A 15,979-nucleotide genomic window follows, 5' to 3' on the forward strand; every position below is an offset into this window, starting at 1 on the left:
CTGACTTTGTATGTAACTGTCTCTAGGTGGCTCCTGACTTTTGTCTTTGTATGCTGTATAGCAGGCAATCTATGCATGTTTATTGGCTGTTTAACAGCCACAAAATATGCAGGGTGGGGACTTGAGCAGGAAGCTCTAGCACCTGTGATAAATAAGGGCTGATCTACAACAGCTGGTGGGAGAAGGTTCAGCATCTTACAGCTCGGTGATCCTGCCGTAGACAGCAGTGTCGGGGAGCTCCTGCAGCACACAGGTGCCTTAGGTCGGGGTCACACTTGCGTGTGTAATGCGAGAAACTCACGCATCAATACCCGGCATTGCCGGCGGCACTCGAGACCTGAGTGTGCGGCTCCATGTATTTCTATGCAGCCACACACTCCGGTCTCGTGTGACGGCGGCAGTGCCGTGTACTGATTTGAGAGACTCGCGAGAGTTTCTCGCATTACACTCGCAAGTGTGAGCCAAGGCCTTACAGTCACAGTGAGGTTGATGAGAAGGAAATTTCCTATAATTAGTGATGCTAATAAACATAATAGAAATGCACACTGACGTCAGAAAATACTACTTCTCTGTATGTAAGTCTCACCTGTGTGCATTATTCAGGTAAATGACTCCAAAATAACCGGCTTACAAGCAAAAGCTTATGCACAAAAAATTACTAACGGAGGCCTGTTTCGTCAACACCTGCTTGGAGATTTAGTGAGAACACCACATGGAACCCCACAGGTAAAGAAATCTGACATTACTGTATACCGATACTTATAAAGATGGTATTGTAATAATGGGGTACAAAATATGTTCTTTATGACCTTGAAATTTTCCATTTTTGCGCCTTTGTTTTTTTTTCCTCTCCTTATTCCAGGAGCCATAACATTTTTTTTTATTTTCCCGTCTCCATTACCATACAAAGGCTTGTTTTTTAATGTGGAACGAGTTGTTGTAGTTTTGAACGACACCGTTGATTTTATCATGTGATGCACTGAAAAGTGGAAAGAAAAAATTCCAAGTGGTTTGAAATTGCAAAAAAAAAAGTGCAATTCTACAATTGTTTTTGGTTATTTTACTCATCAAGTTCACTATATGGTAAAACTGACCTGGCAATATGGTTCCCCAGGTCAGTACGAGTACGCGGATACCAAAACATGTATAGTTTTCTTTTTATTTAAGTGGTGAAAAAATTTTTTGGGAAATTTGTAAGACAAAAAAGTTTTGCTTATGTCACTTTTCTTTGAGACCAATAAAGTTTTAATTTTTCGTGATATGGAGCTATGTGAGGTCTATTTTATTGTGCCCTGAGTTTACGCTTTTATTGATACAATTTTTGGGGTAGAAACAATGCTTTGATCGCCTATTATTGCATTTTAATGCAATGTTGTAGCAGTCAAATAAATGTAATTCTGGCGTTTTGATTTTTTTTTTCTCGTTGCGGATTAATTTATTCTAATGCTTTCATAGATCGGACTTTTACGAATGCATCGATACCAAATATGTGTATTTTTTTTTCAATCGTTTTATTTTTAATCGGGCAAAAGTCGGATGATTTCAGCTTTTGTGTTTATTTTGTATTTTTCATATTTTTGAAAACTTTATTTCTCCCTTTTTAGTATATTAAATAGTCATTTTGGGATACTTGATGTCAATGGTGTGAAAGCCCCTTTAAAGGGCATCTGTCAGTAAGATCAACCATGCTAAGCTGTCTATATGGGTATATAGGTCAAAGAAAGTTGAATAAGATGATGCCTTGATATCAGTGATCCGTTGTGTTATTTCAGAGACATCCACATTATAAAAAATATGTAAATGAACTGTTAAGATCTATTGGCTGGACATAGATTTCCCTGAATATCTGCCACCCAAGATTATTTGAAATGAACAAAAGTGTTACCAGCGTGAGGCACGTAGATCAGGAAAGCGGCTGTCAGTCATTACACGTCTCACACAATTAATGTCGCCAGGAAAAATAGTGAATACTTATAGCGGATAAATTGGCCAATTCATGTGTGGCCCGGCAGGCGCGATAAGGCGATTCTCATTCTTGGGAACCTACCTGATGTGAATCCACTCCTATATTGAAGCCAACATTTATGTGGAAAGATTGGATCCTGCTATTATTAAATGAATCAAGAGCATCTAATTAAGCGGCGTGCGCCTCAGTTTGGCTCATCACAAATCTTACTCCAGTCCGGGAACGGAGTAAGATTTCCCATCATGAATTAAATTATCATGAATTAAATTACATCCCCGACCTGACCCCATTCCACCCCAGCTCTAAACATTTTGTAGAAGCTGGGAGAAGCTGGCATGAAAACGCCAAAAAACACAAGATCTTTGTGCAAAACATTTTCACAAACATTTTGCAACTTAGTGAAAAATTCTGGCAAAATTGTTTTGATAAATAGGAGTCAATATCTTTAATAATTTTTTTTTTTGGGGGGGTGGGGTGCGGGAGTTGTTCATTTTTTGCAATATATCCATGCTTGATATATTTTAGGTTGAAGTCTACATAAATGGGATCCCTTCAAAGTGTTCTGGAAACTGTGACTACACCTGGGATCAGAAACATACGCCAATCATCTATTCTGTTAATACAGGTAAATATGAACATACAAAGATTTTTTTCTTATGTTTAGGGTAATGCTTGAAATATAAATTGATCAAAGTTGACGTTTGTCATGCTGCATTCAATCCCACCACGATGACCAGGTCCGGTCAATATCAATGCAAACAAAGTCCGTGGAGCCTCATTTAAGAGTCTCAAACACGGGACTAGCCAGATCTTCCTTCAGGGAACGACCCAGCCAAGGGGTGGCTCCTTTCGGGAACCACCATTACCACCATATTAAGTGGCTCTTTAAGTCAATATCCAGCTCTTTACGAGTTTACAGTTATGACAAGGGAAATACCAAGGCCTGGTATCCATCCACAGACAGCTGTTTCGGGGTGTTGCCCCTCATCAGTGTGGAGTAGGATTCTGGCTAGGTGGGAGCAATGCCTAGTAGACCAACATCACGAAACAATCACTGACCTCAGGGAGACCAGTCAAAGAAAACACTGCGGCAGCCGGCAAAGGCGCTCAATCAGTGAAATCCTAGGTGCAATGCTCCCTGGGAAATACAAATATGCAATCAAAGTCCGTGGAGCCTCATTTAAGAGTCTCAAACACGGGACTAGCCAGATATTCCTCCAGAGAAGGACCCAGCCAAGGAGTGGCTCCTTTCGGAAACCACCATTACCACCATATTAAGTGGCCCTTTAAGTCAATATCCAGCTCTTTACGAGTTTACAGATATGACAAGGGAAATACCAAGGCCAGGTATGTCTGTGGATGGATACCTGGCCTTGGTATTTCCCTTGTCATATCTGTAAACTCGTAAAGAGCTGGATATTGACTTAAAGGGCCACTTAATATGGTGGTAATGGTGGTTTCCGAAAGGAGCCACTCCTTGGCTGGGTCCTTCTCTGGAGGAAGATCTGGCTAGTCCCGTGTTTGAGACTTTTAAATGAGGCTCCACGGACTTTGTTTGCATATTCGTATTTCCCAGGGAGCATTGCACCTAGGATTTCACTGATTGAGCGCCTTTGCCGGCTGCCGCAGTGTTTTCTTTGACTGGTCTACCTGAGGTCAGTGATTGTTTCGTGATGCCGGTCAATATAAATGTAATGTGTATGGCTTTGATTGTGTCATTCTCACTTGAGCTCCCACAATCTATTTCTAGTGGATGACAAGAAAAGTATGTAACTCAAAATTAGTGCAAGAAAAGGTGGAATATTTGTCCAGATACTTGATGTTTGATGTAGAAACAGTCCAACGATGGACTGATGGTGATCTCCTGCCCAAAGGCGAAGTTCTTCTTTGCAGAGGAGTTCATTACGACTACAATGGGCAGTATGGTAATAACTATTTCTTTTTAGATGTCAATGGAGAAGATGAGTTCTTGATAATAAATGGGACTGGATTTTCTAGCAGTACTGCCAATGACACAACCTATGTGGCCGCCGGAAATATCACTTGCACCATTCTTGACCTCACTGGTAAGTTAAAAGAGTATTCTTATATTAGACAGGATATGACGTCAACTTATTATAGTCCCACCTGGTAGAGCTGTTGCAGACTGGAACATCCCGATTGAGAAGGAATGAAGAGGTGGCCACGCACATTCACAGGTCCTTTCATTCTCTTCTAAAGGACTTACAAAAACAGCCACACATAGGACACATCATACATTAGGACCCCGACTCAAGAGCCCTATCTTTAAACTATGGTTGACTTGGTTGTCTTAAAGTTTATATATATATATATATATATATATATAATATGATCACTTTGCTGTAGAAATGATAGGAGGACTCGCACGGTGGGACAGTGTCTACCTGACGGGTGGCATCTAAGGTACTACACAACCTGTGCCTGCAGAATCTTGAGATGTCGATATGATGTAAAGGACAAGCCTATAGTTGTGTCATATTACCCCAAATGGATGTTACCAAAAAGAAATAGTACAACTGGATAAGCCAATCGCCATATTCCGGTGGAGTAGGAATGGAGAGGTGGACACACATATGCATTTGCTTTCATAGGAGTTAAAAAGAAAAGCCGAATATGGGAAATATGTACTTTAAAGAATGGGACCTTCACTCAGAACTGGCTCTTTTAGTCAAAGTGAAGAGTTGCTAAATATAAGGAGCTCCAACTTTGGTGGACTCTGCCTGGTCACACATTTATTTAAATGGATGGCATGCAATACTACATTTCCCCTGTAGTGGCCACTGTTTGTAAATGACCCTGCTGATTACTGATATTTTCAGAAAGTTGACCCACGGCAATCAACTGATCACCACGTGGGCATCTTATTAATGATAATTACATGTATATTATCACAGGTCATAGCTATATTATTTATTGAGTGTAATTTATTTTGTTCTTTTTTTTCTGGGTGTATTTTACATGTAGATACTGTGATACGATGTCAGGTTCAGAAAGCAAGTGCTGGAACGTTCCCGATCTCCGTGTACATTGCAGAACTTGGATTTGCAGATTCTCAAGGAAGAAATCTGACTTTTACTCGTCAGATCACTGTCTCTTCAATCAGTCCATCATCAGGAAGCTCTGCAGGTATTTAAGTAGATTCTTTATCCTCTTTACACAAGTCCTGATATATTCTATTTTATGCATTTATATGTGAAACTGTATGTTATGCTACTACATGTTAGAACTATGAATTATAATAGAATATATAATTATAATGGAAATACTCTTTAAAAATTTGGCACAAAATCTTAAAAGCAAAAATGTGATCTTTTTTAGAAAAAAGCAAACCTTTTATCTAATGTATTAACGGAATGTGTCATTTTTATTATTTTGAATATCACGATGTGTAATAAAGCAAAAAATAGAAATCGTGCAATTGAGGTTATTCGAGACTAATGCATCCTGTTCTTTCAGGAAATTCAAATTTATATTAGCAGCAATACGCAAAATCAGAATACAGAATCAGACCCTATGTTTTGCATAGAAGCATCTAATGTGCGTGTGCAAATGTCATTGTGAAGGGAAAGGGGAGCAGCAGCATCTGGCTGTCACATCACCAATTAATCTGATTTAAAGAGTTATTCCCCAAATCACAATGTGGTGTGATTATAATGTTAAGAAAGAAACAAGAAAAAGACGCACAGGATGAAATGCACTCACAGCTGAATATCAATATGCAAAAAGACTTATTGTTCATACAATGCCAAAAAAACCAAGTGCATAATAAAAACAGTTAAAAAACACCAATGAAAACAATGTGGGCAAGTGGATGTGAGCATACATATACATGCAAAGTATACATGATATAGCAATCACATATATTCAAATAGCATAAATTTGCAGCAATGCTCTTTTTCTCCCAATGGATAATAAATAACAATAAATGTATATTAAGTTTCTATATGTGATTTATTAAATGTTTCTTACCTCTTAAGAATATGAAAAAAGAAATAAGAACTAGCTAACAAATAGCTTGCACTATAAATAATTAATTTGTATCAATAGTGCATGCATCCTCAAAGAGGGTTTGTGCCTCGTGCAGATGAACAGGTATAAAGAGCAATGCTAGTTCACATAGTGGTAAAATACCCAGGGAAAGCCATACAGATCTCAGATACCATCCCAAGCATAGGAGGAAAAAAAAGGGGAAAGAGAACAGATTAAGGCTATGTGCCACGTAGCGTTTTAAACCGGACTCTCAAAACCGGACTCCTTCCCAGAAAACGCGTGTTTTTTTCCGCGCGATTTTGCCGTGATTTTCGCTTGCGAAATTCAAGCACTTTCCAAGCGATTTGAAGCATCGCTTGGAAAGTGATTGACAGGTTGGTCACACTCGTCAAACATAGTGTTTGACAAGTGTGACCGGATTTTTACTATTGAGGCCGCCTATGCGGCATCAATAGTAAAAGATAGAATGTTAAAAATGATAAAAAAATAAAAAAATTGAGGTATATTTACCTTCCGACGTCCCGCGCAGCCTCAGCGACGCTCCCGTTCCCAGCGATGCCTTGCGAGACCTGTGATGACGTTGGTCTCGCGTTGCTATAGCGATCTCACGAGACCGCTAGAGTAACGCGAGACTACGTCATTACAGGGCCTTGCCGCAAGGCATTACTGGGAACGCTGAGGCCCGGGAAGGCTGCGCAGGACGCCGGAAGGTAAATATACCCCGATTTTTTATTTTTTATTCTTTTTTTTTACAGGGGTATGGTACCCAGGGCCTGGAGGACAGTCTCCTCTCCTCCACACCGTGGGTACCAACCGCACATGAGACGCTTAACTTTGCGCATGGTGGGCATAGCCACATGCGGGAAGTAAGCGATTCTCATGCATTCCTATGGGTGCGGAATCGCGGCAATTCTTTGCGATGCCGCAAAAAGAATGAGCATGCTGCATTTTTTTCTGCGATGCGATTCCGCTGCGGAAAAAAGCGCAGCATTAGCACAGCATGTGCGGAATGCCATAGGAATGCATGGGGTGCGTTCTGTACGAGTTTTTTAAACGTTTTCGCAGCATTTTCGCGCTGAAAATCGTGGCAAAAACGCTTAAAAATCGCATCGTGGGCACACAGCCTTAGTCACATAATAATTACCAAGAGAGACCACTCAACTCACAGACGCCCGTGAATGCTGAGTTATCGTGCATGCGCAAAGGATAGACCTGCGTTTCAAACGCCAACAGATGACGCACTTGCGATCCAGGAACAAGAAGTTGTGCATTTCAGGCGGATTTAAATGACATAGCCGCAAACAATGCTGTATATAATGGCGTTACCGTTCCACACCACAAGTAAGGGGGCAGTCACAATCAAATTATGTGAAAAACCGCTCCTCCACACCTCACCGTGTGTTGGAGAAAGTAACTGGAAAGTATATGACAATCAACCATGATGTCATTAGCAGCCAAATTAAACATCCAAGATGGATGAAAATACATACATATATTGTTATTACAATGTTCACATACATTATTCTTTTGTGCAAGCATAACCATTTTTAGATCTGCCCGTTTTGCATAAATCACCCATGAAAGGATATCTGTGGGTGACAGTGTGGAGCCAGACGACCACAGCATCTGATTGCTCCTACTCCGGCGCTTAGAAGAACCTATTCTCCTTCATTTTAAATGTGTTTATTCCTTCTGGCAGAAGAGGGGTTAATCGGCCATGCTGGAAATCCCTTTATTAACAGTTGAGCTCGGTTAGCTAATCCCTTCCTCTTTATAATATGGGCTCTGTTACTAATCCTTGTCAGAGATAGCATTTGCTGCATGGCTTACAGTGGGAGCAGTTGCGGACACAGACAGAAAAGAACCCCTGTGCAAGAACATTATAGGGGCCGTTTGCAGTCCAACAGTTCTTCTATGACAGAAGTTCTTTGCTAGTTTGGAGGAAGTAGTCGGCCCCCTTACCTCTTGGGCCCCTGTGCAGCTGCAAAGGCTGCACCAATGATATGTCCACCCCTGGGTGGGAGAGTTCATATGAGAAGGAGAGTTGAAGGAGTTATTAGTGACTGTTGCTTAGTTTGTATGCGTGGTAATTCCTTATCGTTCTCTGTTTTAGTTTATTCCCCTACCTCCACTCCCCAGTGCATTCCTCTGTTAAATGTGAGTGAATATTTTGTATGCCTGGAGTTTTCAGTTATTGTCTGTGTAGCCTTTTTTGTTGGGTTGGTGTGCTATGGTGTGGAGGGCTAACTTACGAGATAAGAAAATGGCAGAGGCTCTGGCATTTTCACCATCTAAAGTATCCCGGGGAGTAGGGCGAGCTAGGGTGCCCCCTAGTGTTAGGGACAGGGAAGGAGCCCCTGGTCCCGGGTCACCCCACAGCTGTGTCGTGACAATATTGTGGCGCCCCTGAGGGTTCAGTTGTCACAGAGGTACTGCACCTCCTCCTGAGGTGTGGTACCCCACTATCCAGGTAAGGTGGAGACACATGACCACACTCCAACACTCACATCCCACACGCACACCAGTAGTGTAGCAGAGCAACCTTGGTGGCTCCCTGCTTGGAACACAAAGAGTGCTGGGAGGTGGGTGGAGCTTAGACTGCACAAGAGAGCGGGAGAATATTAGGAAAAGGTCAGTCTGTGAGAGGAGATCCCCTGAGAGGGATGGAGTGAAGGAAGTGCTGCAGCAGACTCCTGTGACCTGGAGCTGCTGGCACAGGAAAGAGCCATAGAAAGCCTGATTCTTCATAAGGAAGATAGTTTAGTACGGAACGTAAGGCGAAGAAGAGAACTAAGGACTAGGGTCAGAGCAGAGCCCTTCCTCAAGTTTGGAGCGCATGGCCGGGGTCCGGTCCCCGAGGTTGTATGGATACTGATGTTCCTGCAGCAGAAACCGGAGGAATAGAAGTCGTCACGACTTTATTCCCATCTAAGACTTGAGGGCACAACAGCAACGTGGGTGAGCCGGGACATGATAGCAAGGAGTCCCCGAAGCAGGCTACAGCTGTCTGCCATACAAGTAGAGTTCTAAGTAACATCAAGAAGGAGGAACTTTAGTTTAATACGCAACTACAAGTACTTCAGATTCGGCGCTAGTGTGGAGACGTTCAGAGAAGGCACATGTTGGAGGAGTGCTGGAAAGGTGTACTTTACCTTGCCTGGGAGTTGGCTGAGCCGCTGACCTGGAGGACACGGCACTGAAGCGGGCATCTGTGTGCACCAGACTGTGAGTAAAGCCTTGGAACTACATGCCCTTGTGTCCTCCACTTATTCTTGCACCTTACACCCGGCTCTGCTACAGCTACTTCTTTACACCATCTCCCCACTTGCCAACCTCATCTACTCTGCCCTGGGACTACAGCTCCACCTGTGGGGAGCTTCAACATCATTGCTGCACCACACCATCTGTCCCAGAGAAGCAACCCTGCAGCGCTGGTCAAACTGACCAGAAACCACAGGTGGCGTCACGAATCATCCACTTATAAACTTTAATCAGTCACACTTTACCCCTTTTACATGGATGCCCAGGGCCATGGACCGGGTCACCGCTACTGTGACACTTCCCTCTGAGATACCGGCCCGGTACCGAGTACCCCACTGCTCTGGTGGGCAATCCAATATCATTCCAGGCCATAGAATTCATTTTAGAATACACTTTATGCTCCTCTATACTTTTTGCTCCTGTACACAACACTGCCATACCGATGTTTATCTTCTACAATCTACATCAATGTAGCTGCCTTTGTGATTTTAGTTATTGTTAGCTGGTTTCTAGTACGGCTCAAATCTTCTGCACTACTTCACAACGGAGATTGTAATAAGTAGGCAGTGACAAACTGAGATGTGTTTGTTGCTTGGTGCTGACCAATCAATGATATGAAACTGCCAATGCTGATGCCTACGGCAGAAGATATGACATAAGAATACATGGACGGTGGCATTTTTAGTTTCACATCACTGGTTTCTCACAAACAGGCAATAAACAGAGCTTAGCTCTGAACTGCTCCGTTATTACTAGCTGCATTGTGGAGTAATGCAGGAGAGTTGAGTTCTGCTAGAAACCAATTAACTATAATGTAAAAACACATCTGTACTGATCAGATAGGGTAATGTACAGGAGCAGAGAGTGCACAGAAGCATAAAATGAATTCTGCAGATTACTATGATGATACACAAAAAGTTGGAGCTAGTCAGGAGCACACAGTAGAGGGTGGGGTCTGTAGCACTGAAGGCAAGTAGGGTGCTGCAGAGAAATGTAGTTTTAGCAGTAAAAGACTAGGACCACTCATTCTGCTATGTGAAGCTGGATGCGGCAGAACAGCAAATAGAGATGAAAAAGACACATGTACAGGAAGGAAATGTTCTGTTGGTCTCAGTCTGTATATTAATAATTATGTGTCTGCTGTGGTTTAGAAAAAATAATGCAGTTACAAGATCTCTTACCAGTGAGTGGTTTGAATCTATATAGTTCTCATTATTAAGAGGGTGTGAGGCAGTGACCCCTGTTACAGCTAGGGAGCGCTGTATGTTCTCCCCAGGATAAGCACGGAGGCGTATTGAAGCTATGGGAGTGCATTGCGGTCACAGGTGTAGCTGGAATTGCAATGGTGAAGCAGTGACCAATGTCACAGGTAAGGGTCGCTGTGTTGTCTCCCCAGGATATTCACGGAGGTGTATGAAGACCATAGGTGTGGATGGCAGTCACGGGCGTTACTGTGACTGGAATGCAGACTGATAATAAAAGTAAGTGTTAGTCTTGGACATGTTAGTGTCCAAGACAGAGGTACGGAAAACCTGCTCTGGATTTTGTGTTTGAAACAGATTGCAGTATGATAGTGTTGCAGTCTGTTCCAGTCTGGACCCAGGTTTTCTGTGTTAAAAACCCTGCAGGAAAGTGTTAGTGAGGTCTCAGTGAGTCAGAGGAGTCACAGGTGTGTCAGGGCCAGAGTGAGGCCTGGCAACCCACAGAGTACACAGTGGTGCTGCCGTCCACAGTGACTGGAATCGGATGTGGATGTCTTGTGCCTGGAAGTGAACCGGAAGTAGACAGTTCCTGTGCCTGAAAGAGGACTGGCATTCGTCACAGCTGCAGACAGGTGGATGTCAAGGTCTGTGTTTGGCTGTGAGGAGAGACTGTGATACAGCGTTGCAGGATACCCACGGGTACTAGTCAGAGGTGGACTAGCGTGTGTCGTGACTGCAGACTAAAGGAGGCTGTAAGTGAGAGACATTGGCACGGCGTGCAGTCGCCCATGGAAACTGGACAAGGTGAAGTCCGGCATGTTTAGGGACTGTGATACAAAGCCGTGTACTATGAAGTTCTATTGACTGGTGTGAAGTGAACACTAATATTATTTGCACTTGTGTGAATTGGACTTTAATGCTGTGAGGAAACACATTAATGAGATGTTTGTGTTTGAACTTTGTGGGTCACTGCCTCTTCACTGCGCACGGTGCTGCCACTGCCTTACAAGGGTAAAGAAGCAACCTCCTCTACTATCCTGAACAATGACAGACTTCAATTTGCTTTTTACTTTGATTAGCCCTGTTCCTCTACATTATCATTATAAATCTGCTTTCTTTCTAGGAGGCACGCTGGTAACACTTCATGGCTTTGGGTTTAGTAATGACTCAGCAGTACAACTTGGTAGCAGTGAATGTGCTGTGGTCTTCGCCAATCTGAGTGTGATCACTTGCCGTACCTCTGCAGTAAGTCAACGTTACGGACTTTGCTTTATCAATATTAGTAGTTTGTATTTACTGTTGATGTTTTTATTTTCTTTTTGAATTGGTTTCTAGCTTATTTTTACATTACATTTTTTTTATGTGGACCCCCCTTGTCAAATCACAATTTACAATGATAGATTTAGGCTTCCTTCTTCTTGCAAAGGTTGCATCACCGTCTTTCCAATTAGATTGGGTTTGTCCACATGAAATTATCCCTTATAATTAATATAAACCCATAATCTAAGTTGTGTTTGGTAAAACAAAGGGGGCATACATCTTGGGGGTAAACTACAAATTATAAAATGTCCATATTACATAAATAATGTTATTTTTTCAGGGACAAGAAGAACATGCTGATGCTGTTGTTTTGACCAATGGACTTGTTGGGACCTTACAAGATGCCTTCAATTTTACTTCTGTTTTGGCACCAACCATCACTTATATTCACCCAAACACCAGTAGTGTCTTGGGGAATACAACCTTGACCATTTTAGGCTTTGGCCTCCAAAATCAGTCATCGGTCAGTGCTGTTTTTATTAAGAATGAGACGTGCCAACTTCTGGAGTGGACTCCGACTAATATAACATGTCGTCTCCCTGCACTTCCTCCTGGGAAGTACAACATCCTTGTACACATCGAAAACTGGGGATTTGCAATTAGCAGGTATTTATGTTTTTGGCTATTTGATGTCAATTTTGCAAGATGATTAACATGTTTGGAAAGCCAAGAAAAACATTTCATCAGCTCAATCTCATAATTGTAGGTAACCCCGGGTTGATGGGTGCACAAGAGCAATACAGAAAAGTTGGTTCTGTTAGTAAATTTCCAATGAAGTAGTTGATACAGCACAAATAAAAACTTCTTAAAAAAATGATATTTTATAAAAATCAATTATCGTTTCAGGGAACCAAGTTCCCTTTATCAAGTCAAAAAGAAATAACAATCTTAACTGTTTTTAGTTTGATAAAAGTTTGTTTTAAAGTTTTACCTTGATAAAGGGTACAAAGTTCTCCCAAAACGCATTGCTTATAAGAGAAATGAAAAGTACCGATACAAGTCTGTGAGTCCTGTAGGAATTCGCTCTGGTAGGTAATGGCAGGGCTGCAGTAACGAGGCAACACACAGGCTTAAAGTCCAATTTCAGTGGTTTAATGTCACGTTGCAAACAGCAGATTAACAGAAAGTAAGGAAAAACATAAATATACTCCAGCTTGGAGAACCACTGGTCCCAGACTCACCCCTTGCACGGGATGGGCTTAACTAAGTGGCTGCCAGGTCCAAGGCATCCGCCAGGTGCCATTCCCAGGGGTGTTGAGAGTCTTGCTGCTATAGTCCTGCAGCACGGGGATCCTGTATACAAGTTCAGGGTAAGTCCAGCCAAGTTCCTGTAACTTCCAGACACACACTCACCATGTGCCAAACACCAACCTCCATTACATAGCCCATAACCCCTCCTACAAGTGAGGTAAACATCACATGGGCTGATCACGTGACCATGACATCATCGCAGGTCTTGTCTTTAGGGAAAAACCTGGCCAAACATTAACCTGCTGGGAGAAATGTATCTCCCATCCAGTAAAACACCCCCCACTGTGCTACAGTCCGTAAAAAATCACATACAGCACACGGATGTCATCAGTGTACAAAAACGAAAAGCTTTGAAACACTAATGAAATGCTAATAAAACACTGATGACGCTGGGATCCAAAACACTGATGACACTGGGATCCAAAACACTGATGACACTGGGATCCAAAACACTGATGACACTCAGTACACTTGTACCGTTTTTTCACGTGTGAATTTATACATGAATGAGGCTAAATTGTCATTTCCAGTTCATAGAATAATAGAATCGTAGAGTTGGAAGTGACCTCCTGGGCCATCTGGTCCAACCCCCTGCTCAAAGCAGGATTCGCTAAATCATCCCAGTCAGATGTCTGTCCAGCCTCTGTTTGAAGACTTCCATTGAAGGAGAACTCACCACTTCTCGTGGCAGCCTGTTCCACTCATTGATCACTCTAACTGTCAAAAAGTTTTTTCTAATATCGAATCTGTGTCTCCTCCCATTCAGTTTCTTCCCATTGCTTCTAGTCTTTCCTTGTGCAAATGAGAATAAAGATGATCCTTCTACAATGTGACAGCCCTTTAGATATTTGTAGACAGCTATTAAGTCTCCTCTCAGTCTTCTCTTTTGCAAACTAAACATTCCCAAATCCTGCAACCTTTCCTCATAAGACAGGGTTTGCAGACCGGTCACGATTCTGGTCGCTCTTTTCTGAACTTGCTCCATTTTGTTGATGTCTTTTTTAAAATGTGGTGCCCAAAACTGGACACAATATTCCAGACGAGGTCTGACCAAAGAGAAGTAGAGGGAAATAATGACTTCACGTGATCTAGACTGTATGCTTCTGTTAATACATCCTAGAATTGCATTTGCCTTTTTTGCTGCTGCATCACACTGTTGACTCATATTCAGTCTGTGATCTATTCGTATACCCAAGTCTTTTTCACATGTGCTGTTGCTTAGCCCTATTCCTCCCATTATGTACATGCTTTTTTCATTTTTATTGCCCAGATGTAGTACTTTGCATTTTTCCCTGTTAAAAACCATTCTGTTAGTTGCTGCCCACTGCTCCAGTTTATTTATATCTTTTTGAATCCTCTCTCTCTCTTCTCTAGTATTAGCTATCCCTCCTAGCTTTGTGTCATCAGCAAATTTAATCAGTTTACCCTCAATTCCTTCATCTAAATCGTTGATAAAGATGTTGAACAATACAGGGCCCAGGACAGAGCCCTGTGGTACCCCACTTGAGACATTCTTCCAACTGGATGTCCAGCCATTTATGACCACTCTTTGGGTCTGATCACTAAGCCAGTTATGAATCCACCTAACAGTTGCCTTGTCCATGCCATACTTAGTCATTTTTTCAATAAGGATTGTATGAGATACTTTGTCAAATGCTTTGCTGAAGTCAAGATATACTATATCTACAGCATTTCCTTGATCCACCCAATCAGTGATTCCATCATAGAAGGAAATTAAGTTAGTCTGACATGACTTATTAGTTACAAACCCATGCTGACTCTGTTTAATCACTTCATTCTTATCCAGGTACTGACATACATGTTGTTTAATAATTTGTTCAAAGATCTTTCCTGGTATAGAAGTCAGACTCACCGGCCTATAGTTGCCTGGGTCCACCTTCTTCCCCTTTTTGAAGATAGGAACAACATTTGCTCATCTCCAGTCTTCTGGGACTTCTCCTGTTCTCCAAGAATTTTCAAAGATTATGCAGTGGGGTTCAAAAATTTCTTCTGCTATCTCCTTCAGTACTCTGGGGTGTAATTCATCTGGACCTGGAAACTTGAATTCATTTAGGTTAGCTAAGTGTTTCCGCACTATCTTTCTGTTTATAGATATCCTGGATTCTTCTATTCCCTTAATAGGATAGTGAAGAACAGTTGATGTTACATTTCCTTTCTGAGAGAAAACATGCAAAATAGGAATTTAAAAGTTCGGCCTTCTCAACATCCTGTCTTACTATTTCATCATTTTCATCCTATAAAAATCCTATAGCATCTTTGACTTTTCTTTTACTTTTGAGATATCCCCAAAATCCTTTATTATTGCTTTTGACATCTCTTGCAAGCCTCAATTCATGTATGAATTCAGTTAATGTATGAAGCAAAAATGTTGTCCACATCAAATAAACTTTTCCTCCCAGCAGTTGACATAAATGTTTGCTATAGATGCAGAACTTGGATCCCATTGAACATCCTTGTAAATATTAATTATTATTAAAAATAAAATAATTATCTTTAAGGACATAGAAAACAACAATATCAAAAAGTCCTGTAAGTGATAGAGCAGGGGCTGTACTTCATGAAGAAATGGTTTCTTGGCACCCTGGTGAGGAATTGCCAAATAAAGTGCTGTAATGTCACAGGTGAGTCAAGTGTCAAGATGAGCCAAGATGACATCCATACCATAGCAGACATAACCTGTATTACATATTTGCTAAAAACCATCTTGGCCCCCTGAGGAAGCCGATGCGAACAGCCATGAATATGGGCAAGAACCAATAATGACATCACTTGCTTCACCACTGCTTAGGTCTCAAAAACTTGAATGGTCACTGACCTTAGATAATGAATGATACTATATATTCTCTCCTATGTGGTGGAAGTGAGCCTGTCATTTCCTAAATTGTTTTTTTATGTAATTAGTTGCATTGTCACTTTATATGCATACCTTGTTCTGTGGTTCCCTTTC

The 15,979-nt window shown here is 41.8% G+C and overlaps 1 protein-coding gene across 1 annotated transcript in view; it reads left to right on the top strand.

The window, feature by feature from the left end:
- PKHD1L1 (PKHD1 like 1) overlaps positions 1–15,979 on the top strand; it is a 216,907-nt gene that overhangs the window by 72,439 nt on the left and 128,489 nt on the right. Inside the window, exons 24-29 of the mRNA XM_073590061.1 lie at positions 604–726; positions 2,492–2,591; positions 3,913–4,032; positions 4,952–5,113; positions 11,564–11,685; positions 12,041–12,366. Coding sequence (XP_073446162.1) covers positions 604–726; positions 2,492–2,591; positions 3,913–4,032; positions 4,952–5,113; positions 11,564–11,685; positions 12,041–12,366 — 953 coding nt within the window. The remainder of the gene's footprint in view (positions 1–603; positions 727–2,491; positions 2,592–3,912; positions 4,033–4,951; positions 5,114–11,563; positions 11,686–12,040; positions 12,367–15,979) is intronic.

Source organism: Dendrobates tinctorius, unplaced genomic scaffold (assembly GCF_039654945.1).
Source record: "Dendrobates tinctorius isolate UK_male_01 unplaced genomic scaffold, ASM3965494v1 ptg000116l, whole genome shotgun sequence".
NCBI classification, from domain to species: domain Eukaryota; kingdom Metazoa; phylum Chordata; class Amphibia; order Anura; family Dendrobatidae; genus Dendrobates; species Dendrobates tinctorius.